The following is a 26,596-nucleotide window of genomic DNA, read 5'->3' as shown; positions in this document are numbered from 1 at the left end:
TACAAACTATAAGAGAGTCTAACTTATTGGATCTGTTGGTACCAACTGCCAGCGATCTTTCCCACATTTCAGATTACATTTCTTTCATCTTTAATTTGAAGTTAAAAAGAAAAATCATTAAGTAAAAGTGCAGCTATTTTGCATTCCCTGACAATTTTTTTTTTCCTTTGGATCTTCAAGGATACTTACATTGGTATGCAACTGTAATGTGTACATTGTACACCACTCACATCACCTGAATGTAAATTGTACATACTCATCTACTGTACATGTAGATCCTTTATTTCCTCAAAATTCATGTCAACAATTAACAATTCCAACCATGCTCCAACATGCATGATAATGAAAAGTTCAAGATATACAGTAAGAAAATAAATTTTAGCATTTTCAAAAATTTTATTTATTAATAATAATAATGATAATATATATAATAATAGTGGCCACTTGTATAGTGCACAGGTCCACCTTTCATTTAACCCTGTCCTCTGGATTTGGAAGACTTGGGAATTCTTTCAAAAGACTACACTTTAAACTCTATGAGAAATACAATAGATTCGGGGGGGGGGGGGGGGAACAACAAAAAACAAAAAACTAGTAATGTCGTTCTGGTGTCTGAGGAGGATCTTTTTCCAGGACTACACTTTCAGCATAAAATCGTTAATCATTTTTTTCTCTCCCACAGCTCTTCCAACACATATGGCAACAGGTGCCCATCTTAGGACCCATCCCCTCTCCCCCCCCCCCCCACTTCTTAAACTCGTCACAGTTTTTGAGTCCACAATTCCAAGTTCACATTTTCAATCCCTACTCGACTTTCTTTTCTCTCACCTTGTTTTGTGATACATTATTCCAAATTTCTCATCTTCCATCACCTTTCTCTCTCTCTCTTTTATCTCCATGATTTCTAACCTTCTCCTCCCTCATTTCCTCTGGTTCATCTTCCTACTCCTACCAATTTCCATACCCTTTACCTGATTCTCACTGATTCTTGGTTCAACTGTTCCTGTCTCCTGTTCTCCTGTCTCCATTACAGTGCAACCTCAACTTCTCTCACTGCTGCCCTTCCCTTCATCTGTCACTATAGTATCATTGTCTTCCTTACAATCCCCCATGTTGCATCCATCCTTCACACTCCTTTTTCGAGAGAAAAGGGTCTTCTTTCGCTAAACAGCCCTTTCAAGCGAGACCTACTGTCCTACATACAGTACACATGAGGCATAGTCACACTACATGAAACTATGCATTCTTGATAGTGTAGTTTCACTACCTGTGTTTTGCTTCACTTCAGTTTGGGCAGTGTGACAGTACTAAACTTCTCAAGAAGTTATCAGCGAAACTTTTCATGAGCATGCACTTGGGTCCTTGGGATGTTTCTCACTTCTCAAGAAACTGCATACAGTTGTGTAGTTTTGTGTATGCAACCGCATGCAGCTGAAACTCTGAGAAGTTTGTGACACGTACGACAACAGATCCATTCATGTTGTGTTAATGTACTTGCCCATTTATTATTTTGCATACTGTTACACATTTCCATTATTGTTTTATGTTCAGGGGTGGCTTTTTTTTTGTTCGGACCAAACTACACACTGTGGCGGATCCAGAGCTGCAGAGGGGGGCGCCCTGGGCACTCCTCCCCAACCCCCCCCCCCTTTATTTTTTGTTAAAACAGAATTTTAAAACAAATTGAAAAGGGGGCATGAGTGTCCCCTTTAACCACCCAACCAGTCTCATATTTTTTTTTAACCTTTGGTGCCCCCCCACCCCTTTACAGAATTCCTGGGCTGGATCCGTCCCGATGCATAGACCTAGTTTTTGTTGGTACCGGCTATATAGACCTAATAATATTATGGTATGGTAGTGTTTCTGCATGGTCAAACAATGCGTTGTTTCGCATCTATAGAACAGTCTAGTGTGACCACAGCTAGGCCTAGGCCTTGGCCTTGGCCTGTCTGTATGTATGTGGGCAAGTCCAAGATAACGCGAGCGTTACGTACATGTATGGGACATTCAGAGACTTTTATGACCTGAAAAATAGTGTTAATGGCCTTTGATCATATTGAACTTTACCATGGTGACTGATATCTAGGAGAAGTATAATCATGTAAAAAATGGAGAAAAATTACCTTCAAAATTATATTCTAGAAGAGAAAATATGTGCCTTTACATATGGGACCAGAAAATTTTTGGTTTTTTGAACATTTTTTTCAACCTCAAAACTCTCTGAAAGTATTTCATTCCACAACTTGTAACTCACTGTGATAAAAGCCACAACACTCAAGATTATCAGAGGTACTGTACATATGTAAGTTTCATGTCATGAGGCAAAAAGCTAATTCTATTACATAACACTCGTACAAGTATTCCGAGGGTTAGCATATTCCACGTGTTCAGGCAGTGCATCACACAAAAGAAATTCAAAGTAGTTAAAATTCCAGTGTGTGGAGTGTGAGGTGTTCACGGCTATAAAAGAGTGGGTTTGTAAGGAGTGTTCATCTTTTTCATGTGTGACCGGCAGTGTAACAGGAATGTCGAGCGACGAGCAGCAACCCAGTAAGGAAGGCGTAGAGACCCAACTAACATCTCAGGCCGCGGAGATTAGGCGGCTCTCGGAGATAGTTTCTCGCCTAGCAGAGTCCGGCTCTGTCCAAGGCCAGCAGCATGGCCACGAACCGAACACCCGGTATCCAACATCTTCTCTCGGCCGGGACCACGAGGCTGACGACGATCTCTTGAGTATCATCGCAGGGACTGATTTTATCTCCCAGTCGGAGGCGCCCGCGGGTCAGACGTATGACCCACTAGCCACTCTAGCTTCCAACCCCGGAGGAGGGGTTGATGTTTGGGAGGCGGACGTGGATACGATTTATGAGGAGGCCAACAAGGTATACCTGTATATGACGGTTTAGCGGATCGAGTCACCAAGGCGGTAACTCTACCTCCTCAGAAAGACGCTATACAGAAGATACAAGAAAAATACAAGCCTCCGGCCAACGCCTCGGCAGCCTGTGTGCCGCGCGTGGACCACGAGATCTGGAACTCCCTTCCCCCAAGGGCGAGGGCCACTGATGCCCAGTCGCAAAAGTTACAACTCAATATCGTGAAAGCGCTGCTTCCATTTGTGGAAGGAAATGTTAGCATATCTCAAAGAAGTCGGGAAAGGCAAAAAGACCGTGGACATCGAGAAACTATACAGCGGCTGGCCGTCGATGGCCTTACGCTAGCCGGCTATGCCAGCTACCAGACGAGTATGAAACGTCGGGAGGACATCAAACAACACCTCAATCCCCGTTACCAGGGCCTGTGCGCAAAGTCTGTGCCAATTACGGACTCCCTGTTTGGGAGCAATCTGCCCACGACGTTAAAAAACGTCTCGGAAGCTTTCAACGTGGGTCGCAAGGTAGCGCCCGGCAAGCCGATTTCCTATCGCGACCGTCAACGCCGTCGCAGAGACGGCGGCCCCTACCAACGTGAAGCCGCGCGGCGAAGGGATGTTTTTCGACGCCCCGGGCCTCCAGCGACCGTTTCCCGGCCGCCACCTGCTGGTCCCCAGGCCCCAGCCTACGGTCGACCTTTCACCCGTCCCTACAGGGCCTCGTACACCCCAACCAAGCCTGACGCAAAAAACTAAGAGTGAGTTAATTCCCCAAGCCGGGAGACTCAAGTTTTTTGTGGATAATTGGTCTCACATAACATCCGATACATGGATTCTAAATGCTATTTCAGGTTACAAAATTGACTTTGTAAGAACGCCCTGTCAATTTTCCATGCCACATAATATACCGCTTTGTGCGGACGAAAAGAAAGCTGTTTCAGCAGAGATTAATACACTTCTGGAAAAAAAGGCAATAGTAGAAAGTCGAAGAGAAGACTGCAAATTTGTTTCCACTATCTTCACAATTCGGAAGAAAACGGGAGATTTGAGACCAGTTATCAATCTCAAAAACTTGAACGTTTTTGTAAAATATGACCATTTTAAAATGGAAAATATTACGTTTGTTAAAGATTTGGTTCAGCGTAATGATTTCCTAACTTCTCTCGATTTAAAGGACGCATATTTTTCGGTCCCAATTCATCCTGAGCTCTGGGGATATCTATCCTTTTTCTGGGAAGGAAAATTTTATTCCTTTCAATGTCTTCCATTTGGGCTCAGTTCGGCGCCCCATGTTTTTACCAAAATAATGAAACCTGTGATTGCTGCTATTCGCAGCAGAGGAATTAGAATTATCATTTACCTGGACGATATTTTGATTCTTGCTCACTCACGTCGAGAAAGCATGGAGCACACAAATTATGTTTTTCATCTTTTGTCTAATTTAGGTTTTATTGTAAACCGTGAAAAGTCGGTCATGACGCCGACGAATTCGGCGCTCTTTCTCGGGTTCCAAATCGATACCCGCAAAATGTCTTTTCAGTTGCCAACAGAAAAAGTCCAAAAAATTCAATCCAAGGGTGACGAAGTACTAAAATCCGATCGAGTTTCAATTCGCGACCTTGCCAGCTTCATTGGTTCAATTATTTCTTCGTTTCTAGCGTTTCCCTACGGGAAAATGCACTTTAGATCCCTCGAATGGGCAAAGACAAAAGCTCTTTACGATTCAAATGACGATTATAGTTCTTCTGTTTCTCTTAATACAATATTACGTGAGGAAATTGGATGGTGGCTTAGTCAAGCACCGGAGAATTTTACAACCCCCATTCATGAACCCCCTGTCTCAATCACAGTGTCAACAGATGCTAGTAACACAGGTTGGGGAGCCGTTTGTCATAATGACAATTCTTTCTCTCAAGGCGTCTGGCGCCCAGAGCTAAGGTACATGCATATTAATGCCCTTGAGCTTCTAGCAATAGAGCAAGCATTGCTTACCCTCTGTAGCGAGTTCCGCAATAAACACATCCATATTCAAACAGACAATACCACGTCAGTGGCCTACATTAATAAGATGGGCGGTAATGTACAGAAACTTAATGAGATCGCATTCCGCATTTGGTCTTGGTGTATAGAAAGAAGAATTTGGATTTCGGCATCTCATGTCGCCGGTGAAGCAAACAAAGAAGCGGATGTTTTGTCCAGAAGGGACATGAATAAAGAATTAAGTTTGCGTCCAAGTGTCTTTTCTCGCGTGGTTGCCTCTACCTTTGACCCAGACATCGATTTGTTTGCGTCTTGTAATAATAAGCAACTGCCATCGTATGCGTCGTGGAAATACGATCCTAATGCAAAAGTTATCGATGCTTTTTCAATCTCATGGAAATGTCTAACTCCGTACATTTTCCCCCCGTTTTGCCTCGTTTCTAGAGTCCTCAACAAGCTACAAACGGACAACACACGAATAGCACTCATCATAGCTCCGATATGGAAAACCCAACCCTTGGTTCCCCGCCATTCTTCGCATGACAGTTGCCCCGCCCCTTCTTCTTCCGATGGACTGCCTACGCCCCGTTGTTCATCCGATACCAAAAATGAGGCTAGCCGCATGGACTATCTCAGCAGACGCTGGGATGCAGCAGGTTTTTCGAGAGAAGCTTCCCATCTCCTCGCTCTCTCCTGGCGCAGCGGGACTAGTAAGCAATACGATTCAGCCTGGAAACAGTGGACTGATTGGTGTTATAAACAAAAGACCAATCCACTCGCGCCTACTTTAGCGGACATTGTTAATTTCCTTGCCTTCGAACATTCCCAAGGCAAGTCTTACTCTACAATTAATTCTTACAGATCTGCTTTATCATCTGCGATTCCACGAATTAATGGTCAGCCAATAGGCCAACATCCCGATGTTGTTCGATTAATGAAAGGTATTTTCAATCAAAATCCACCCAAACCGAAATACTGTAGCACATGGGACGTTTCTACTGTTCTAAACTATATCGCTGGTTTACCAGATGATAAAGATTTGTCCCTGTTGCAATTGAGTAAGAAATTGGTGTCTTTGATGGCGCTCGTTTCCGCCCAGAGGTCACAAACTTTGTCTCATCTCGATATTTCTTCATGTACCATTTCTGAAGATCACGCTACTTTTTACATGACAGATTTGTTAAAAACTACTTCGGTTAAAAATACTCTGAAAAGTCAATCGGTCAAGTTTCCGTCATACACTCCGAACAATAAAATGTGTGTGATAAGAACCCTCAATGAGTACATTAAACGTACCGCCCCTCTCCGTGAACATAACAATGAGACTAGGCTTTTTGTTTCCAGCAGGAAGCCACACACTCGAGTGACCACCTGTACTTTGGCACGTTGGATGAAAGACATCCTAAAATTGTCAGGAATAGATACCTCAGTATTTCAAGCACATAGTTTTCGAAGGGCATCAGCCTCATCCGCCTATGCCCACGGTGCGACCCTAAAGGATATAATGTCAATCGCTAATTGGTCTCGCGTGACTACATTCAGAGATTTTTACCATAAACCAATTGTTGACGGTTCTTATCATTCGGCTGTCCTTAATTCTACTGCGTAATTCTCGGTGATGACGACCGTCTCTAGCGGTCCGACTGTTAAGAGGAGAAGGTAGTAGAAGGATGGCAGTCGTGGTTTTTCTGGCGGCAAAATGTCAATTTTTTTAAAGAACCGCCAGTATATGATTTTAAAGAGAAAGTACTCCTTTGCATGTATTCTACATTATATTAATGACAACTGCCTTTGTATTATCGTTTGGGATAATGCTGAGTCAAAAGACTACAAGGGACAAAATGTCCTGCATCTTTGTAATAAAGTCAGGTATACTGATCAGACAGCTGGCATGACTTGCGTCTGTGTTATGACGTCTTATCCATTCACATCAACTTCTGTCAATTGCTTCGAACATGCTAACCCTCGGAATACTTGTACGAGTGTTATGTAATAGAATTCTTAAATTATGCAAATAATATTATGAAGTATAATTGGAATTCTATTAATAATAACGAAGTACAAGTAGAAGAGGGTCCCACCCGTTTTCAATTCCTTCACCCACCCGCGTGTTTCACAGAAGTTGACGTGCCTTGTGTGCCTGTTATCAATGACCGATTGTGCTGTGCCTATTGTACTGCTTGTGGTGGATGCATCCGCATTTGCAGGAATGAATCTGTATACAACCTTTTTACTCTTAATATTCGACACGATTACTGCCATATTCAAATCTCAAAATCCACAAACATCTTGTCTGTCTTTAAATAAAGACATTCATGCTTCGAGCATCTTCTTTAATTTAAGGAGTACCTTATATCTGCCTAGGAAGAATAAGCCAGTAACCGTGCAGTCTACGGGTACTTTACACTTATCTTTGAAAGATGAACACTCCTTACAAACCCACTCTTTTATAGCCGTGAACACCTCACACTCCACACACTGGAATTTTAACTACTTTGAATTTCTTTTGTGTGATGCACTGCCTGAACACGTGGAATATGCTAACCCTCTTCTACTTGTACTTCGTTATTATTAATAGAATTCGAATATGCTAACCCTCTTCTACTTGTACTTCGTTATTATTAATAGAATTCCAATTATACTTCATAATATTATTTGCATAATTTAAGAATTTTACAGGTTCTAATTAAAGACAAACATGACATGTTACGTGTGGGACACTTTGTCCCCCATTCGTTTAGTGTGTGGAGAGCCATGTTTATGGGTATTTTGCATAATTATTGAAGTAAATCTGTTGAAACTACTCAAATACTGATCCAGATTGTCAAGGAAACAATATTCCCCCAATATTTACCATCATAATCATATTCAATCATATTTTTATATTTTTATGACCAACCTGAGTATGCATGGCTGCTCTTTGTCCCCATTCGTTTAGTGTGTGGAGAACCATGTTTGTGGGTATTTTGCAAAATAATTTTGTAAAATACCGGTACCCATAAACAAATTTTTGCATAATTATTGAGGTAGAATCAGTTGAAATTACTCAAATACTGATCCAGATTGTCAAGGGAACAATACTCCCCAAATATTTACCATCATAATCATATTTAATCATATTCTATATTTTTATGACCAACCTGAGTATGTATGCCCTGTATTTTTATCAGGATAGTTACTACTAAAAAACTGAATTGTTTAAAGTGTTTACTTCCACTGATGAAGGGCAGTTTGCCATTCAGTTTCAATAAAAAACAACTTGACACAAGAAATAATAATTTTAATAACATATATGCAATACCTGCTGCGTGGAATCCCAGTAATCAAGTAGATATATGATGTCTGTCTAGCAATCAGGTAATTGATTCGAGTCACACCTCAGCATGTATACCCATGAATTTTGTTGTGGCTACTACTGAAAACTGAATAAGGACAATTTGTTTATCACTTGCAATAAAAAAAAAAAAATGATGCAAAAAACACTAATTAGAAGTACCTTCTTCATTATCATCACATACATGTGTTATACAATGCAGCTACAACGTAGCTAGAGCTCTACATTGTGTGGTGAACAGTACCCAATATACTAGTAGTTGAACTGCAATTTTTCAATCTGCCTGTGTATTCGATTTCAGAGATGTCTCTACTTAAAGGGACTGTATAGTTCTGGTTCAGATGGGAATTCTGATTTCAACTTTTACAAGATAATTAGCACTTCTTTTATGGAATATTTAAATAGCATGCAATTCTCAGAGGAATTCAAAGTTAACATGACAAAAATCTGTTTTGAAATGGCTGAGATATCCAGAAACGTGGTGTCCTAACAGGTGGGTCACATTTTTTATTAGGACTACTTCAATTTACTTTGTATTTGTTTGTTTTTTGATATCTCAGCCATTTCAAATTGGATCTCCATCAAATAAACTTTGAATTCCTCTAGTCTTAGAATTGTATGCTCTTTAATAATTCATATAATTTGTTTCCAATCATCTCATAAAATGTTGAAAACTGAATCCCTATTTCTACAAATACTATACCATCCCTTTAATGCTGATTTTCATTGTGTATTTTGCATCTTCCCCTCCCCCTTTCTGAAAATTGTTCAGTCAAGTACATGTACACATGTAACTCAAAAAGTAGCTACAAAGTTGGGATGCTTTCTGCAGGACGATTGACCACTTAATTACTAAGAGACATTCCCAGCTAGCTACATGCATTCACATGCAATATGTATGATGTCCCATAGGTAACGCATTTGTCCCATAAGATATGTAACATTATTTCATTGCCTAATAAAAAATATTTCTTTTACTATTTTTTCTTCTTTCTATGGAATTTAACTTCTCTAAACAATAAATTAGAACTTTCCAAAAGCGCATTCAAATAACCTAAGAAATTTCAGAAAAAACCTAAAAAAATGACCTCAATTTGTTACGTATGGGACATCCCATGATAGGACACGAGCTAATTTGCATAATCCCTATATTCATACCAAGTTAAACTATTAGATGAACTTCTTATGTCCACATATGAATCAAATATAATTTGCTTTCCTTTGAATAAATATGAATTTTTATATATGTCCCATGCGTAACGCTGTGTTTCACATTTATGCAAATGAAGCCCTTGAAATTTGCATAAATTTACATAATATAATTTTTTCCTCCATGGAAATCGAAACTTCAAACTCATAAGCTTCAAAATGATACCAAACATGTCAATATTGAGCAGAGATGAAATGTTGCCCTCTGAGGGGACCCTATCTTGGACTTGCCCATGTGTCATTGCAAACCTCTCCTCTTTACATCATCTTGCATACCATGCCAACTTTCACACAACAGGGCATGTGGAACGCCCTACCCTCCAACAGTGGTTGTTGCTCCGTTTCTCGAGTTTATATTCCGGAGCCGTCTGACACCACTCACCCTCTGTTAAGACAGCCGAAGGGAGTTATTTTTACTCGCACAGTTTAGTTATTTATTTTTATTTGTCCCAAATTGCACCCAAATTGCACTCTTATTTTGCGTGTTTCTGTGACTGCGCTTTTGCCTGCCAAGAACGACATTACTCTTATCAGAGGGATGTATGGTAGCCCTACTACATATCGACCACCCTTTTTGAAACCCACCGCGTATACATTGGCGAACAGAACGCTTAGTACGCATTCCACTGCGCGCAGAGCACATAAAAATGGATTGGCTTTGACCGTTGATGATGATGGTGTGGGAAAACGCGAAAATTCACTGTTCATTAATGGTTTTAATCAAGGACAAAATTTCGAATGAATATTTTCACCGAATCGTAATGCAATGTCTATGGAAGTTTCTAAAAAGCTTTGTACAACACGGTGTTCAATACAACTCGGTTTGCGTGCATTGTCAATGCAAAAATAGCGGTCGATCTCAAAAGGAGCTTTACCGCAGGGAGCTGAAACGAGGCCACGCAAGTTCGACGGCGATATTTTTGCACTGAAACTTCGAATCAAAAAGGGAACAACGGCATTTGATAGTGCTGGATTTTCTCAATCACATACTGTAGGTCAAGTTTTTTACGTGAATTTCAGTGTAAAATATTCTTATCAGGCAAATAAACATTAGGCGGTCGATGAGGAGAAGGTCCAACCATGCTCATCGGAAGAAGAAGAAGAAGAAGAGTCAGAGAACACAAACCATTTCTCATATCACTGATACATATCATTCTAGTCGGTGAGCTGAGGCGACAGCATGCAGCTGCAAACAAGCAACTACGGGGTTAGCCCCGGAGACCCGCCTGCGGCGGGGTCCTGGCGGCTACACTATACCCCGCAGTTTCGTTCAAGTGAGAATCACGAACAACTCCCTATTGCCACATATACGGCAACTTCACAAATAAACCATGGCTAAATGTCCATCATAAACACAGTGACAATATAAAATGAAATATACACTACCCCATTGCCTTGGTCCTTCTCACCAATTTATCTGGAAACTGCATAATTTTCCACATTTTTTAGGAGTAGGCGGTCTGCCCTAGTGGAGGGCTTTGCTGCTATTTTGAACGTGTATATCCATCAGTACGCATCTACGCATGCGTAAATAATGACGTCAACGTTACGGACGCAAAAGGATATGAATAATGCATCATCGCACGGTGAATATGCATCATGTAGCGAGTAATACAGCTGTCAATGCACTGCACTGAATGCGTTGTGTGCGCATGTGCAAGTGATTGTGAGTTTTAGTGAGCATCGGTGAGCTGAAGATATTTGCCTTATAAGACAGCATTTTCTGCATCATAAGCAATGAAATGCATCAAACAGTCGCCGATGTGAATCATTTAGGTTTAGTCCACCCATGTAAGTGTTCCCAGTAGTTTTTGTTGAAAAATTAAGGAAATACAGCGCCGGAACGGCACCCGTTTGGTACAACATTAAAATATCGAGGCCAAAACGGCGCAGCCCCAACACTGTACGTTGTACGTTGGGGCTGCTGGTCGCAGTTACTACGGGGTGAGATCAGACAATGCATAATGTATAGTAAGGGTACTAAAAAGTCTCGCGCAGGGACTTAATGGTCCCGCATAGCGTAACTGCGTATAGCAAGCAATATTACATGTAGGACTAAGCGCAAAATTTGCCGATACGCCCATGGAATAAACATACCTGACAACCGCTAAACATGAGAAGGAAGCAGGTAAGAAATTTTGATTTTGAACAAATTTTTCACTAAATTTCAAATTTTTTCGAACAAATTTTTTACCTTGTAATTTACCTACCTTAGCTTAAAATCTTTGGTACCAAATCTTTTTTAAGGCTGTTGTAGCCTAGACGCGTCGTCTCGCTTGTCTCGTTCGTATGATCGTAGCCGATAGAATTTGTAATTTGTTCGATCGATCGTTTATAATAAAATATTCTACGAAAGACGAAGCACGTTACAGCCACAGAGAGGGGCAGACACTTTCACGCATGAAACTACATAGGGCAGCTGCGCGACCTTTACATACCCCGAGAAATTGAACGCATAAAATTAAGTCCGACATACAAACGGCGACAGCGCACTACTCCGTCATCAATCATCGTATCATCAGGAGATTCTGGGAGGTGATTTTTCTGCATTTTCGTGATATTTATTGAGAAATTCAGGTACGATACGATTGTGGAATAATTTCTATTATAAGAGCATCACAAATTTTCGTGCGCGATATCTAGACCCCTCAACCATACTTCATAGGCTGCTAGTGAAGACACACTCTGGCCTCTGCACTCCATAATGATATAGCTCCGACGCGACAGCGCAGCGGGTACTGCCCCACCGCTCTGACTGAGCTGACCTGCACTGCAATGTGCTGTCAGTGTCATCACTGTGATTGTACCTAGCCTGAAGTGTGGTACAGGGCCTACAGCCAGGTTATTGCTTTATCTTTTGTTCTTACCCGGCTGTGGAGTCAGTTTCCCGTCAACTCGACTACACCATAGGCTAAAATCCTTGTCCTGGATGATGTAGTTATCGTCAGTCTGATGTAACTCCATTACGTTATCCAAAGATCATAAAATGGTGAAATAATATCATTGTTTCCAGCTCTACGGACACTGCTGTTCGACCCTTCAAAGGGAGGCGGGTTCGACAACAACACATGCACAGAACTTGTTCTGCGATGCGATGCGTGCGATGGTTACTTGACTCGCAGAAAAGTGTAGCCTCGCCTCCTTACACACCGGGCGTCGGGTACCGATACCGTAAACAACACAACTTCGCTGCGCGCGAGGCGCTGTGAAACCAAGGAGGTACTGGGTGAGAGGTGAAACCACCCCCTCACAATCCCTTCGTGCCATTGTACACGGGCCCAAACTGTACTCGAGTACCCTGGCCTACTCGACTGCCTTGGCTCCAGAAACTTGCCACCGAATACTGCTAGAGGGCAGCATTCATTATAACGCAAAGAGCTTTTCCCTGAGGAGGAAAATCTTTTTGTCACTTCGCTCATAAATACGCTCAAGTATCCGGCAAAGGAGATGATGTATGCACAACCCCCCCCCCCCAAAAAAAAAAAAAAAAACACCGACTGATTGTTCGAGAAATATGGAATATTCTTCAAATGTTGACAAACAATTGTTTAAAAAGACATAGGACAACTTGAACATATAGTTACACTGAATACAAACAAATTTCAAAGACTGCCAGGACGACGTGTTATAGATGAGATAATAATGATGCCATACGAATATTAACAATGATGATAATGATGATTGTGATTTGACTTGATTTCTGATTTTTTTTTTCACAAAGTGGCTTTACCAAAAAAGAAAAAATTGATTATACATTGCACAAAAAAAATGATACATTTACAATCACGGATGATAATAATGATACTTTAATGTTTTGAATTATATCACATCCATCATGTCAGCTGAATGAACTTTCAGACAGCTAAATGAAACTTATACGATTCTATTTCATTATTGTCACTAATGATGAAATTATTATCATCACTATTGTTATTAAGTCGTGAGATGTGGATTTGACAATAGGTGCCACTCGGCACCGCTAGCTGGACATTCTTCCGAAGAGGCCACACTTGCCACATGAAAAAAAAAAAATAATGATAAGTCCCCAAAATCTCACTTAGAATAAAAATATCACAAAACATTTCTTTTTTGTTTTGTTTCACATGTTCTCACAAACCAGTGATTGTACTATTTTGCATATAGCTTTTCCCCCTTACTGCTCTTTTCGATGATCTTCATTTTGTTTTTTCCGTTTCGTGTAATAGACTGCCCTCTTTTTCTCCCTCTTGATACTATATAGGGTAAGACTCCATGATTACGGTGTGCTTCAAAGAAGTTGGACAAAAAATTAGGTTATTTTCTATGCATTTAGGCCCCTTTTGCAGGCAGAGGACATTACTAGAGCATTGCTAGGCCTATTCGGACTGGAAAATGATTGGGACCTATACATGGGAGGATACACTTTTTGTTGCTTTCGAATTATATTTGTTTATAATTATTTTTCGAGATGAAACAATGACGACGATGATTATGATGATGAAGATTACACAATCATGAATGATGATGGTATATACATGTAATATTATATCATGATTATTGGCATTAACAAGCTCTAAGCTAGGTAATGTATCTTCTTCTTCTTCGTCTTCTTCTTCGTCGTCTTCTTCTTCTTCTCTTTCTTCCTGTTCTTCTTCTTTTTGTTATTGTCGTTGTTGTTGTTGCTGTGGTTGTGGTTGTTGTTGTTGTTCTTCTTCTTCTTTTTCTTAAGTTATTCTTTATCTTCTTCTTCTTCTTCTTCTTCTTCTTCTTCTTCTTCTTCTTCTTCTTCTTCTTCTATTTATCCTGCGCTCCTTTAGTCATGGAGATAACCGCACATAACATGAACTGGAAGGTTTGGTATTCTGGGTTCGTTAGTCTGAAGATGATTATGAAGTTCATTCATCCGAAATAAGGAACCTTATTTTATTTCGGATTAATAGCTTCGGAATAACGTTTACGAACTGTAACCGCAAGATAACTCGTGTATGTGTGTGCATCTATTGCTAAGGCATCGATTGTGCAAGTGTCTGAATGAAGGGTGCGTATTTTGGTGCCAGAAAAAAGCAAAATCTACCTCCCGTCAGACGACAAAGAAAAGCTCCCATCGGATGTTGAAGTAGTACATATAGGCCCTACAGCCTGGGGTAGGCCTACGTTGTTGTTACGTTACAGTGCTGGGGAAGAATGACTTTAAAACTGCAGCTTTTGTTGTTCTGTTCTGGAGGCGAGGAATTTATACTGTCCCCTTAACTCAAACCAACGGGAACACTACGTGCAGAGTGTGAAATTATGGAGAGTTTCCATATAAACCTAAATGTCCTCCGAGTGCCTACACACTATGAAACAAGTGCGTCGATCGATCCTTTTTTTTTTTCACGATGGGGGGGGGGGGGGGGGGGAGGGTACTAACGAGGAAAATTATACATTAAGTTTCAAACCTGTAGTTACATTTTTTGATTTTTTTTTTCAATCAAAAATAAGAAAAAAGTGACAGGTTTAGTGCACACTTTTTCGTGAATGAAAGATTCGGAAATTTGTCAATCTCCCCAGTACTTATTACTGTACAGTATAGTATGTAAGGGGACCTAATGGGAAGGGTGTTGGAGGGGTGTGTCAGTTCAGTTCACTTCAGTCTTATTCACCATCATTTCAGCAGTAATGAAAATACACACAAAGATATATAATCTTTGCAAAGTAAACATAAAACAAAACAAAAACAATTGAACTTAATGGTGAAAACCCCAGAAAAAGCAGTGCTTATAAATAGGGGCCCCAGTGATGCTTAAAATACACGTAAAACAAACAAAGAAACGAATCGGTATACTGTATACATACATTTCAAGGTTGTCTGTTCATATGGATTGGTGGGAAAGGAGAAACAACAACAACAAACATGTATAGGTACTTTAGTTAACAACAAGGAATGTCGGAGAGATGAGAAAAGAGTAGAAAACAAGTATAGGAAAGGCAAGAGTATAACATGCGAGAGTTGGACTCAGAGACACAATGCTCGCAAGCAATGATTTTCATTCATCATGTGAATATGAAAGTGATGTGAGTACGATGACAATAGATTTGTCAACTTTCCCTCGGGAGGAGCATGCTAAATGACAATCTCTTAGATCATGATAAAGTGATAGAACTATGTCAAAAACACAAATATAGACTATATTTGTGGGTTCAGCAGGGTATGACTATCCCCTTCCCACGCGAGGGAGATTTTGCATTTTCAGAATTTTAATTTAACGATTTGTGCACACTATGGGTGAAATATTTGGACACTATTTTTCTATCAAAAATATTTCTCATCTCCTGAGAAGGATATATATATATATATATATATTTTTTTTTTTTTGGGGGGGGGGGGGGAATGCAAGCCCAATTTATATTTTTATAGAGGATGGGCGACTGCCCCACCCCCTGCTTTGAAATATTATCAGTAAAAGTATATTATGCCTTCATATTATGCATCATAAGTCATGCTAGTAACTATAAGGTGGGACAGAGTGAGCCCACCTCCCCGATAACTTCACGCAACCAAGCAAGCCTATTCATGTAGGCCTATACGGGGTGTTTCACAGAGATGGTATCGTTTCTGGTTGGGATTGGGGATTCAGATTTTAATCATTTCGTGAGATAGAAACTATACTTATGAAATACATATCAAAGAAAAACATCTTATGTAATATGATTAAATAAGAGCATACAATTCTAAGAGGAATTCAAAGTTTGATGAAAATCGATTTTGAAATGCCTTTGAATTCCTCTTATTAACTCTCATTCCTCTCATTATCTCACAAAATTTGGAAAACTCAAGCCCCATGCCATGGTCTCAACCAAAACTACAATTATCTCTTTAAAAATCAAGATCGACTCTGTGAACGCAGCCTCTTCCCTGGAAAAGCGGACCCAGTGCGACGCGACGCGTCCAAGCAGCGCCGGTAGCCAGCTAGCCATGCCAGCATACATACAGTAACCGCAGCTGGGGATTACGTAATTGGTTGTGTGAAAATGGCGCCTCGTCACACAGTCAGTTGCACGATGTAATGTGATGTTGCTGTTACGCCAGAGACAGTCGCGCCTAACGGCTGGCACGGATTTCTGACTGTCATAAGAGTGTAAATCTACACGTGCTACTGCCAATCTCGGGTACCCCCCCCCCCCAATCTCCATACATACAGAGACGTGAGGTAGAGAAAATAACTCTTGTTTATTGACATCCGACCATGACGAGCACCAGTACCTCCTCGGTTGATGTTGTGCGGAGAGCCGTCATTTTCCTCTGCGGCACCGCTGGCTTCGCGATTGGTGGAGCCGCGCTGGTGAGATACCTCCGTGCGTGGCTGCGGCGAGTCGTAGCGGGTAACTTGGAGCAGAAAATTGAAGATGGTGGGTATGTGACTAGGACAATCATCAAGTATACAAAATGATGTATTCTGCACTAGTATCAATTCTGATATCTTAATGGCCTTCATTTTTGCCCTTGTACGGTATAATAATGTACTGATAGAATGTAATATACTGGACTCTTAAACGACTACCGGGTACCAGGTATAGCACTCTTCTTCTTCTTTATAAAAATCTTCAATTAAGGTGCTATAGCCTATCAAATATCATGAAGATGAATACAGTTCGTCCTCGATTATCCGACCATGTCGGGACCGGCGCTCATGCGGATAAGCGTATTGGCCAGATATGGGAGACACAATGTTAATGTATATAGCTGCTGTCCAAGCTGCCATGCCAGTGCACTGCCACTGGCAGCTAGGCAGGTCAGGTGAGGTAGACAGAAAGATCCGTCTGTCCGGAAAGAGGAGTCTTTTATTTTTTTGACGTTATCGCTCTCCTCAAGGAGGGGATCCGTGAAGCCAGATGGAGTCTCCGTGGAACATTTCCCCAACGACCAGATACAGACCGATCTTTCGGTCAACTATATTGTATATATAGGCAGGTAGTGTACCCCGCAATGCAACGGTGGTGTAATCTATGCTAGCCTGCGCAAAATTGTAGTCCCTTCTTCACAAAAATAAAGTACATGTAGGCCTATATCTTTATATGAAAATCATACATGTTTTACCTCATTAGATATTGAGAAACCTATCATGCACATCTGATGTGAAATTAGTGAAATAGATCCATGAAACTCACTGTTTTTTCTCAATTTTTGGATGTAAAAAAAAGTCCTTCGCTGGATGAACGCGTCCGGATAATTAAATAGAGATTTCCGGATAAAAGGAGGCCGGATAATCGAGGTCGAACTGTACTCTATACACTATTAACTACAGAGCCCTGTCACTGCTCAGAATTGAAGTTGCAACATGCATGACAGGCTACTCTGTAGTTCTGTACTAAGTAAACTTTACAAGTTTTACTAAATCACCTGTAAATAGAATTGTCTGGAGAAGGGATAACTTATGACCAGCCAGAACATGAAGCATTTGGGCTGGTCGTAACCCTGGGGAGCTCCTTCACACAGTTATACCGAACACTTTGCGTTCGGTCTGGTCGCAATTAGGCTGGCTGGTCACAGTACAGCTGTACAATGGAACGCCCCTGGGTTAGAGAAGGGGCAGAATGAATGCAAATGTTTAATGTTAAGTGTTATTATTATTATTATTATTATTATTATTATTATTATTATTATTATTATTATTATTATTATTATTATTATTATTATTATTATTATTTATTCGGCAATTCAACATACAATACAAGCGGACATAAAATACAAACAGAAAATCATACATGATATAAAAATTGTTATTTTAGTTTACTATCTACTAGATAACTCGTCTGAGTTTTCGTCATCCCATACAGTATAGGCATAGCAGGTTGCCCAAAATAAGCAAAGATTTGATGAAGACCATGTGTGCACGTGTGAGATGTAAAATTCCATGTAGAAGTTTAATGCTGCATGTTATAGTCTGAAAGGGCCAGGGTAGCCCAACCAGACACTGTGAGAAGCACAGCTTCTGTACATCGAAAGGGCTGTATATAGACTAGTTACTAGTTAGGCTAGTGTACATACAACCCACATAATGATACATGTATCTTCACCCTACACTACAGTCCTCCATCACTTTTTATCCACCTAGTTTCCTGGCTCCCAAACCAGAACCTCTAGCTAGGCCATAGTACCCCGGTACTTACTAATTAGTAGATGTAATAATTGCAAGCATGTGTATAAGTAAATTACAATTCATTCATGATATGTACTGGTATTACATTATTAGGAATGCTTACCTAATTCATTACTTGCGATTCATACTGTACACTGTAGTCCATGTCATTAATTATCTAATTTGTGTATTTATTAAGTACCGGTACAAGATGCAATACAGTATAGATTAATTGGCTTTGTTTTTATCCTCCTTAGCAATCCCAAATCATGCCCTGGCTGAGCTGGCTAAGTCTTCTAATGTTGGATTGAGGCAGAGTGCAGAGCAGATGCTTCTAGATAGAATTACCAAAAGTGAGCTCAGTCTACTTTGTTTATTCCAACTTCATCAAAGCTTGAGTAAAGATGTAAACAATCTCTTTCATCCTCTGTATAGTAGTTTCGATACAGGTAGTATGAGAATATTACCAAAGATGGTGTGGTATGTTCGCAAGTGACAATAATCTATTAAAAAACTCACATATATCTATAGCTCTCTTTCTCTTTTTTTTTTTCTTCATTGTGTAGCATACATTATTACAAGCAAATTAGCAGTTTTACTTCATGGATGCTATTTTTTATGATAAAGCAAAGAAATATGCAATAAGAGCCAACCATTCTGAAACACAAGCTCATTATCTTTTGAATTATAATGCATCTTAATGTGTGCTGGGCCTGTGATGTCCTCATGAATGGTAAAAATGACAAAATCATCCATAATTTGCTGCAAAGTTCCATTCATTCTATGGTATGAATCAACATTTTACGAAATTTGATTATCAGTACTGAAAAAATGAGTTGCTCATCCATGATGAAATTGATCTGATAGACTCCTCTTCCAGGAAATTAATTTTTGCTTTGACATTGTTGAAAACAGACTTTGCCTGAATGCATGCTGCTGCTTTTAGATTGACATACCGGTATCTCATTGATTTGATCTCTGATAAAACAACACAACAAACCCAGATTAGAAATGCAAAAGTCAGCACAGTATTTTCTTAATGAGTCTTGTGTGATATTTATATCTGTCTATAAGGATAAAGTCTCCTAGTGTTGAACATTGAAACAAAATGTAAATACACTGTATGATTTCTCTCCCTACCAAACCACAAAGGAGATACGTTCCTTTATGTTGTGTCCCGTTGTGGAAGTTCTGATGAAGAAACAGCTCTCAAATCCTGCACAGCTCTCTGTGTTATACTTAAGAGTGGTGAGTATGCTAGCAGTACCTAATGGGAGAGTGATAATCTATAGTTTGATGGTTTATACCTGTGAAGTCCTGTAATACCAGCAGAATTGTTGTTACCATGCAAATTGATACCATAGATATAGAGTGTTCACATTAACTTTCAAAATGCAACTGCTATGTAGAGGTAGATAAGTGGCTCCAAAGAGCTTAAGTCTTGGATTGGGTTCTCCAAATGTACTGCCCTCATTTGCCACTGCTTAGCACAATTTAGTCTGTGACAAAGTAGATGATACTCATCTCATAGATAAAAACAAGAGGAAACCTTATTCCTGTCACCAACCAATATCTGGAACATTTTTTTAATATACAGTTAAACTCGCCTAAGTCGACGTCGCATAAGTCGAATAATCACGTAAGTCGATGATTTTAAAAAGTCCCGATTTTTCCCCATTGACGTACGTGTATTAATACGCTCACAAGTCGAATTTTGTAAGTCGAATACTCGCCTAAGTCGATGAAATTCCAAGAACACTTTCACGGAAAAACCGTTGAATTCACTGTGCCTAAGTCGAATAAGATTTTATTGTGTAATAAATCACTGTCATTTATTATTCATTATTTATTACTCATCATTATTTTGTTTGTCAGATGAGTTTGAGGTGACCAAAAAAATGATCTAAAATCAAAATTCAAAGTGATCGCATGGGATCGTTTAACTCTCTTCGTATTTGGAGGTCCGCTGGTACAGCCCTGTCAGCTGTCGCGCTACGTACGTACAGCGTTCGTACAGTACACATGCGTTCATTTAGATGTACAGTATTGAGCTTGCAGTGTACACGTAGCTTGGCATTTGCAGCGTTGTGCAGTGGAGTGGTATAATGGATGAATGAATAATGGATGAGTTTTCAAAGCGGAAAGTAGGGGGAGAGTTACGGGCACGGGTAAATCAGAATTGCACCTCTACACACATTTCAAGTCACAGTATGGTAAACTGGAATCAATCACTGCTCAAATATCGTTCATATTCACTTCACCAAGGTTTAACAAGGGTGTAAAGTAATCGGACCTGTGCCAATACTAATGCACTGTCCGTGCAAAGTTAGCCGCGGCCCTGCTGGGCGACCCTAGCCTTTTGTCAAGGCCCTCTCGCTGTAGTGGGCGAGCGAAGCGAGCCCAGCCGAGCGCGCCAGCGCGAGGGCCTTTTGAGATCTGCTTCACACATTATTATTCATGACACGTGAACCCTTCTGAATACTCATTTTAATGGCTTCTGGTCAACCAATGGAATGGCGCGCTCCCCGCATCCTCAGCCTTGGTGGTCATGCCTGTTCGCATGCATCACTGACCACCCGAGGAGGTCTGCCACGGAACTCTACACACTCTGTGTGTAGAGTTCTGTGAGAGTGTGTAGAGTTCTGTGAGGTCTGCGGCAGCGGCGTGCATTCGCTCTATTCAAATCGGGTTCGAGCAGACAGACACGCTGATTGGACCCCGACTTTTGCTCCCGAAATCGGGGAGCAAAAGTCGGTAATTCAAAGGGCTAACAAAAGGATGCGAAGCAGATCTCAAAAGGCCCTCGCGCAACTCCACTCAGCTGGGCTCTCTTCACCATACAGCGAGAGGGCCTTGACAAAAGGCTAGGGCGACCCGTGCTGCGGCACACTGCTCCAGCTCTCGGCTCCAGAGTAGACAACATACATGTACATTAAACATACATGTATGTACCTGTGGTGAAACTGTAAGTCGATTTTTTTTTCGACTTACGCACAAGTCGAAAATCGCCTAAGTCGATGTGTTTTGCTCAGTCCCAAGAAGATCGACTTATGCGAGTTTAACTGTATACTCAAGATCATCAATGCTGGAATATTTCTGCATGGATCCAAAATAGTAGCGGTGCTATAAAAACCTCCAAAATCTAGTCTGAATTGATCTTCAAAAAAAAAAATAATAATAATAATGGCTGCCTCCAGGAGACCACATCAAGATACCAAGGCTTGCTTTGGATACCTGTACCTAATTAATCTCAACATCAGCCTGTCTAAAAAAGCACTTCACAGATGCCACATGCTTTCTTGTATATTTGTTGATGCAAACCTCAGCCAGTTTGTTCACCTAATCACCTTAGCAAGTTTGTGAACTGCAGCTAGTTTTGGGCATTAAGAATTAGCTTTATTCTTCCAAATATGGAGCATAGGTGCCAGCAAATCAAAAGCTTCCTTCTTGCTGTGGTATCACAGGTCAAAATTAGCTGCTCTGGCTCGTTCTGTGCACATGTATTCTTCTCTTTATTGGGTAAATGATCATTGTCGTGATTCTGTTTGTTTTCCGTGCTATTAAAATCTTCATGATCACACCATCATATAATTCATCTTTAGTAGGCCCATATAGTTGACAATGAGTGAATGCTTGATTAATGTTGGTATTTTTTTTTTAATACAAACCCTTCCCTTTAACAGGCATATATTATGCCACCCAAGTACCAGTACATTTGCCAGTGAATAAATGATTATACCACCAGGAGGAGGCATCCCATTCTATTGTCTGACAGAGAGAATGTGTTGTTATCATAATTAATCAGTTCTCATTGGGAGTAATGAGAATATTCTATAACTATGGAGTGATGGAGTAAAAGTATCACAGAGGAAAAAAATGGATAAAAATAAATGTTGTTGTTTAAGAGCAGAGCAGTAGAGAAAATTCTTACCTGAAAGACCTTACTAGTACTTTGATATCATATTACTCTTATTCCATATGGCGGTATCATTTTGTAATTAATATCATAACTTGTGTATATTTATGTAATCATTCCCTTTTTCCATCAGTCGATCAGCGAGTGTTTAGAGTAGAGCTCTTCATTCTTCAGACCCTGGTTAGCGCCCTCTGTCGCTCCATGGACAGGGAACAACATTTCAGCACACACATGTCTGATGTAGACTTTCCTGAACGCATGCAACGAATGACCCTTGCAACCATCTATGACTTGTCAAATGATCCAGGTATATGTAAATTCAGTTTTTGTCAACCTCTACTTATCATACCCTGTGATTCATAATTGTGAAATCACTTTAAAAAAGATAAGATTTTGGTAAGTTGCAGACTGTATGTGCAACCAATCTCTGTTCTAAGAATTTAGCATAGCTTAAGTCTACTTCTAATGATTAAGGAATGTTAATAAGGCACATAAATCACCAAATTCATTGCGAATAGTGAAGATTTCTGAAGATGAATTTTGTGAACATCTGGCATTTTCACAAAAATTGCCAAAGAAAGACATGTTCAAGGTATGATAGTGTAATTGATTGAAACCAAAGGGGACAGTTTCTTGTTAATTATGCACCTTCCAATAACTTTCAATATTGGCTGCCCTACTTAATGAGAGATGTAGCTAATACCTCAGTGGATCATTCCAGTTAACCTTCCCTCCCCTTAACCTTGCAGCATTCCTTTCCAAACTGGAGCAACTGAAGAATAGAGATCTTGGGAGTGTAGTCCTGGAACTTCTGCAGAGTTCTAGGAACAAGGAAGTACAGCGCTACTCCCTCCTCCTACTACTCCAGATGACCATGCAGGGTAGGATGTGACTCTTGACAGTAGAGGACTTGTTCACTCTTTGGGAGTTTGGTGTTGAATAATCAATGGCACCATTAGCTCTTATTGGCTGGTGGGCTGACTCAGTTGGTAGCATGTCAGCATTTCAATTAGTAGATCATTGGTTCAAATCCCAGGAAGACAAGCTGAGTAATCTTGTGCATTACCTTGCCATAACCTCTATTAAAAGGTAGAAGTGCTATGTTCCTCAGATGGGACATAAAATAGAAACGTATAAGAAGCTGGGGGTTATACACCCATTGATTGATTGTTCACCTTAAATTCTACGTAATTTCCTTGTAATAAAATTATTTTAAAAAAATTTCCTTTATTTGATATTTGTTGTTTTTCTGTGATGTTTTCATTTTGTATTGAAAATGAATGTAAAATGTATATGAAAAAAAAAAACACCACTTTTCTGAAATGGTGAGATTAATTTTGCTTTCGATATTTGAGGGGCATAAACTGTACTGTTGTTCAGGGTAGATATGTAATTAAGGCCAGTTTTGGGAAATAGCAGTTATTGGCAGTAAGGATTACTAAAGGTCCTTCACCTTTCTTCTCTTTGCTCCTTATCTGCATTCATGCATGAAGGGAAAAGCTGTGGCAGTCTGGAGGCGTTTACTGTAGTGGCCAAGAAGTGTGTATGTCACCATGGAGATATCATGCTGCAGAAGATTTGTTTCCAGCTGCTGGTAACCATGATCAATGCTCAGAACTCGGGTAAGGGGATCTTAAGCTTTCACTTTTTCTCTCAATAATGATGACAATTTTCCCCTAAGACCTGCAAATAATTCATCCTCGCTCTTTAGATAGAATGTTGAATGTTTATATAGGATGGTTTGGAGTAGTCCTGATTTTACATGTCCTCCCAGTAAATTGCAGTCGTTGAATGTTATCTGCATTTTAACATCATGCTGAGATCTGTGAACTTGTATAAACTAAGTTGATTTTTAAGAGCAGGTACAGAAATTTGCTAGATCAAACGCAATCCATTATGCACATACATGTATATGTATTGTATGTATAATATAATCATTTATAGATGAGGTGGTTTGCTTCTTGTTGTTTTATTTGTGTGTTTATGTTATCACTACTGTATCACATGATATCCATTCACTATTGTCAGATGCCACTGTGTACATTCATGAGATTGCTAGACAACGAATCATTGTTCCCATGGTTGTGTCTACAAAGTCTGAGGATGTAGAAATCTCATTCTGGGCAGTGGCTCTTCTACATGAATTTGCCGTCCACCGTAAGTTTGAATTGGCTCTTGCACCTATTGACCTGTGTAATGCTATGTTTTTGATTTGATTTGATTTTGATTTGATTTATTGGTTCCTTCTGAGCTGCTAATGTGATGAAATGAAACTTTGTTAAGTAGGCTATGCTTTGTCTTAAAAATGTTCTCAATATGAATTCCAGAGGGTAATTTACAAGAAAGTGAGCTGTGATGTGTATATATAATGCATGATCTGGTACATCTACATATATTCTTGTACTGCTATGTATGCCTTTGTTGTGATAATGAAGATCTGAGATATAATTTTTAGTCTGCCCAGTACCTGTCTTTCTATGTGTATCTGGGTGTTTGTCTGTGTATGTGTCTGTTCATCATGTCGTGTCATTAGCCACAAGCCATGTAAATTATATACAATTTAAAGTTGTTTCTTTTGGCAAACAAAAGATGTTTACAGGAAGGAGCTCTGTAGTCTGCCTTACCTCATCAAGAATCTTCAGACGACACTGATGTCGAGTGAGGCTGGTGTGCAAAGACTAATTCTGAGGGTTTTAGCTTTCCTCGCATTACGTAATGGTGAGTGTAGCTGTCTGCCATATTGTGGCTGTATGACCAAACTGCTATTACATTGAGGGTACACAGCTGTTTGAAAGTTTATTTGTTGGAATGTTTACATTTCATGATGTAATAAGATTACACTGTACCTTAGTTTATACAATTTTTTAGTTCTTTTACTGATATTTTTTAAAGACTGACATCAAATTTTTTCCCCTGAAAATGATTTTTTTTTTCACTCATTATGAGGAGATTGTTATGTGTTTTACTCCTTTGTTGCACGAGACTTTTATCCATAAGTCGTGAAAGAATCTACTCTGTGTAGTAACATCATTTGTTTTTGTTTTTTTTAACACCAAAGCTATGTATTTCCACTTACCTTGAAAGTACTATGTAGTTTTTTGTTGTTGTTGTTGTTTCTTTGTTCCTACTTTGCTCACAGATCCCTTTAAGGCTGACCTGTTGAAGAACAAAGCTCTTCTTGGCCACTTCCCAACTTGCCTAGCCAGTGGGAACAAAGATGTAGTCCACTGGGCATTGGTCCTGGTCCATGACCTAGCCGTGCTGGGTATGTGGTCCTTGTGATCCTAGACTGCTTATAACCCGCTAATGAATTCTATATAACCAGTGAGGCTATGGCTTGTTTGTCTTTGAACAACTCATAGTGATGTTCTGAAGACGGTTGCTAATTACCTTTGCTAAACATATAACAGGGCTTGACACTAATTTTTTTTTGCTTTGCGGGCCTATTTGATCCACTAAAATCATTAAATTTGGAATGTTGGTGGCCTGAAAAAGAAGTATAGTGGCACTAGATAAAAGGAAACATAGCATCAATTTTAGTGGCCCGAGGCCACAAGGCCACCAACAATACCAAGCCCTGCATATAACGTGTGTGTATTCTTTGTTTCCATTAAAAGTATCCTCTACTACTACACCTAAATTCTGGATTTCCAGTTTCATAGTACAGAGTACCTTTTTAGCTCACCTGAGCCAAAGGTTCAAGTGAGCTATTGCGATCGCCCTTCGTCCGGCGTGCGTCGTCCGTCGTCCGTCAACTTTTTACATTTTCATCTTCTTCTTGAAAACCCCAAGACCGATTTCCATCAAACTTGGCAGGTAGCATCCCTAGGGGGTTAGGAACTCAATTTGTTAAAATGGGCACCATGCCCCACCCAGGGGGCCCCCAGGGGGGCCCAAACCCCCCAAAATTAAGGAATCTGTAAAAATCTTCTTCTCTAGAACCAGAAGTGATAGAGCTAAGTTAATACTATGAGTTGTAGTACATTGATGACTGTAGTTTCAAGTTTGTTCATGGCAGAATCAGGGGTGCCCCCCTTGGGACCCAGGGGAGGGGGGTGGGGAGTGGTCCTAATGGGGCCTAAATTGTACATTTTCATCTTCTTCTTGAGAACCCCGTGACCCATTTTCACCAAACTTGGCAGGTAGCATCCCTAGGGGGTTAGGATCTCAATTTGTTAAAATGGGCA

At 40.1% G+C, this 26,596-nt stretch overlaps 2 protein-coding genes across 2 annotated transcripts in view; one reads left to right on the top strand and one right to left on the bottom strand.

Moving 5' to 3' along the window:
- Window positions 1-12,359, bottom strand: part of LOC140241644 (phosphatidylinositide phosphatase SAC2-like) — a 111,844-nt gene extending 99,485 nt beyond the window's left edge. Inside the window, exon 1 of the mRNA XM_072321385.1 lies at window positions 12,263-12,359. Coding sequence (XP_072177486.1) covers window positions 12,263-12,359 — 97 coding nt within the window. The remainder of the gene's footprint in view (window positions 1-12,262) is intronic.
- A 4,179-nt stretch (window positions 12,360-16,538) lies between these two features.
- LOC140241558 (uncharacterized) overlaps window positions 16,539-26,596 on the top strand; it is a 37,772-nt gene continuing 27,714 nt past the window's right edge. Inside the window, exons 1-9 of the mRNA XM_072321294.1 lie at window positions 16,539-16,763; window positions 18,751-18,846; window positions 19,646-19,741; window positions 22,543-22,716; window positions 23,159-23,290; window positions 23,903-24,031; window positions 24,438-24,566; window positions 24,999-25,127; window positions 25,549-25,674. Coding sequence (XP_072177395.1) covers window positions 16,601-16,763; window positions 18,751-18,846; window positions 19,646-19,741; window positions 22,543-22,716; window positions 23,159-23,290; window positions 23,903-24,031; window positions 24,438-24,566; window positions 24,999-25,127; window positions 25,549-25,674 — 1,174 coding nt within the window. The 5' untranslated portion in view covers window positions 16,539-16,600. The remainder of the gene's footprint in view (window positions 16,764-18,750; window positions 18,847-19,645; window positions 19,742-22,542; window positions 22,717-23,158; window positions 23,291-23,902; window positions 24,032-24,437; window positions 24,567-24,998; window positions 25,128-25,548; window positions 25,675-26,596) is intronic.

Source organism: Diadema setosum, chromosome 18 (assembly GCF_964275005.1).
Source record: "Diadema setosum chromosome 18, eeDiaSeto1, whole genome shotgun sequence".
NCBI classification, from domain to species: domain Eukaryota; kingdom Metazoa; phylum Echinodermata; class Echinoidea; order Diadematoida; family Diadematidae; genus Diadema; species Diadema setosum.
The sequence above is the reverse complement of the archived record's forward strand: the minus strand, read 5'-3'. Positions and strand labels throughout refer to the sequence as shown.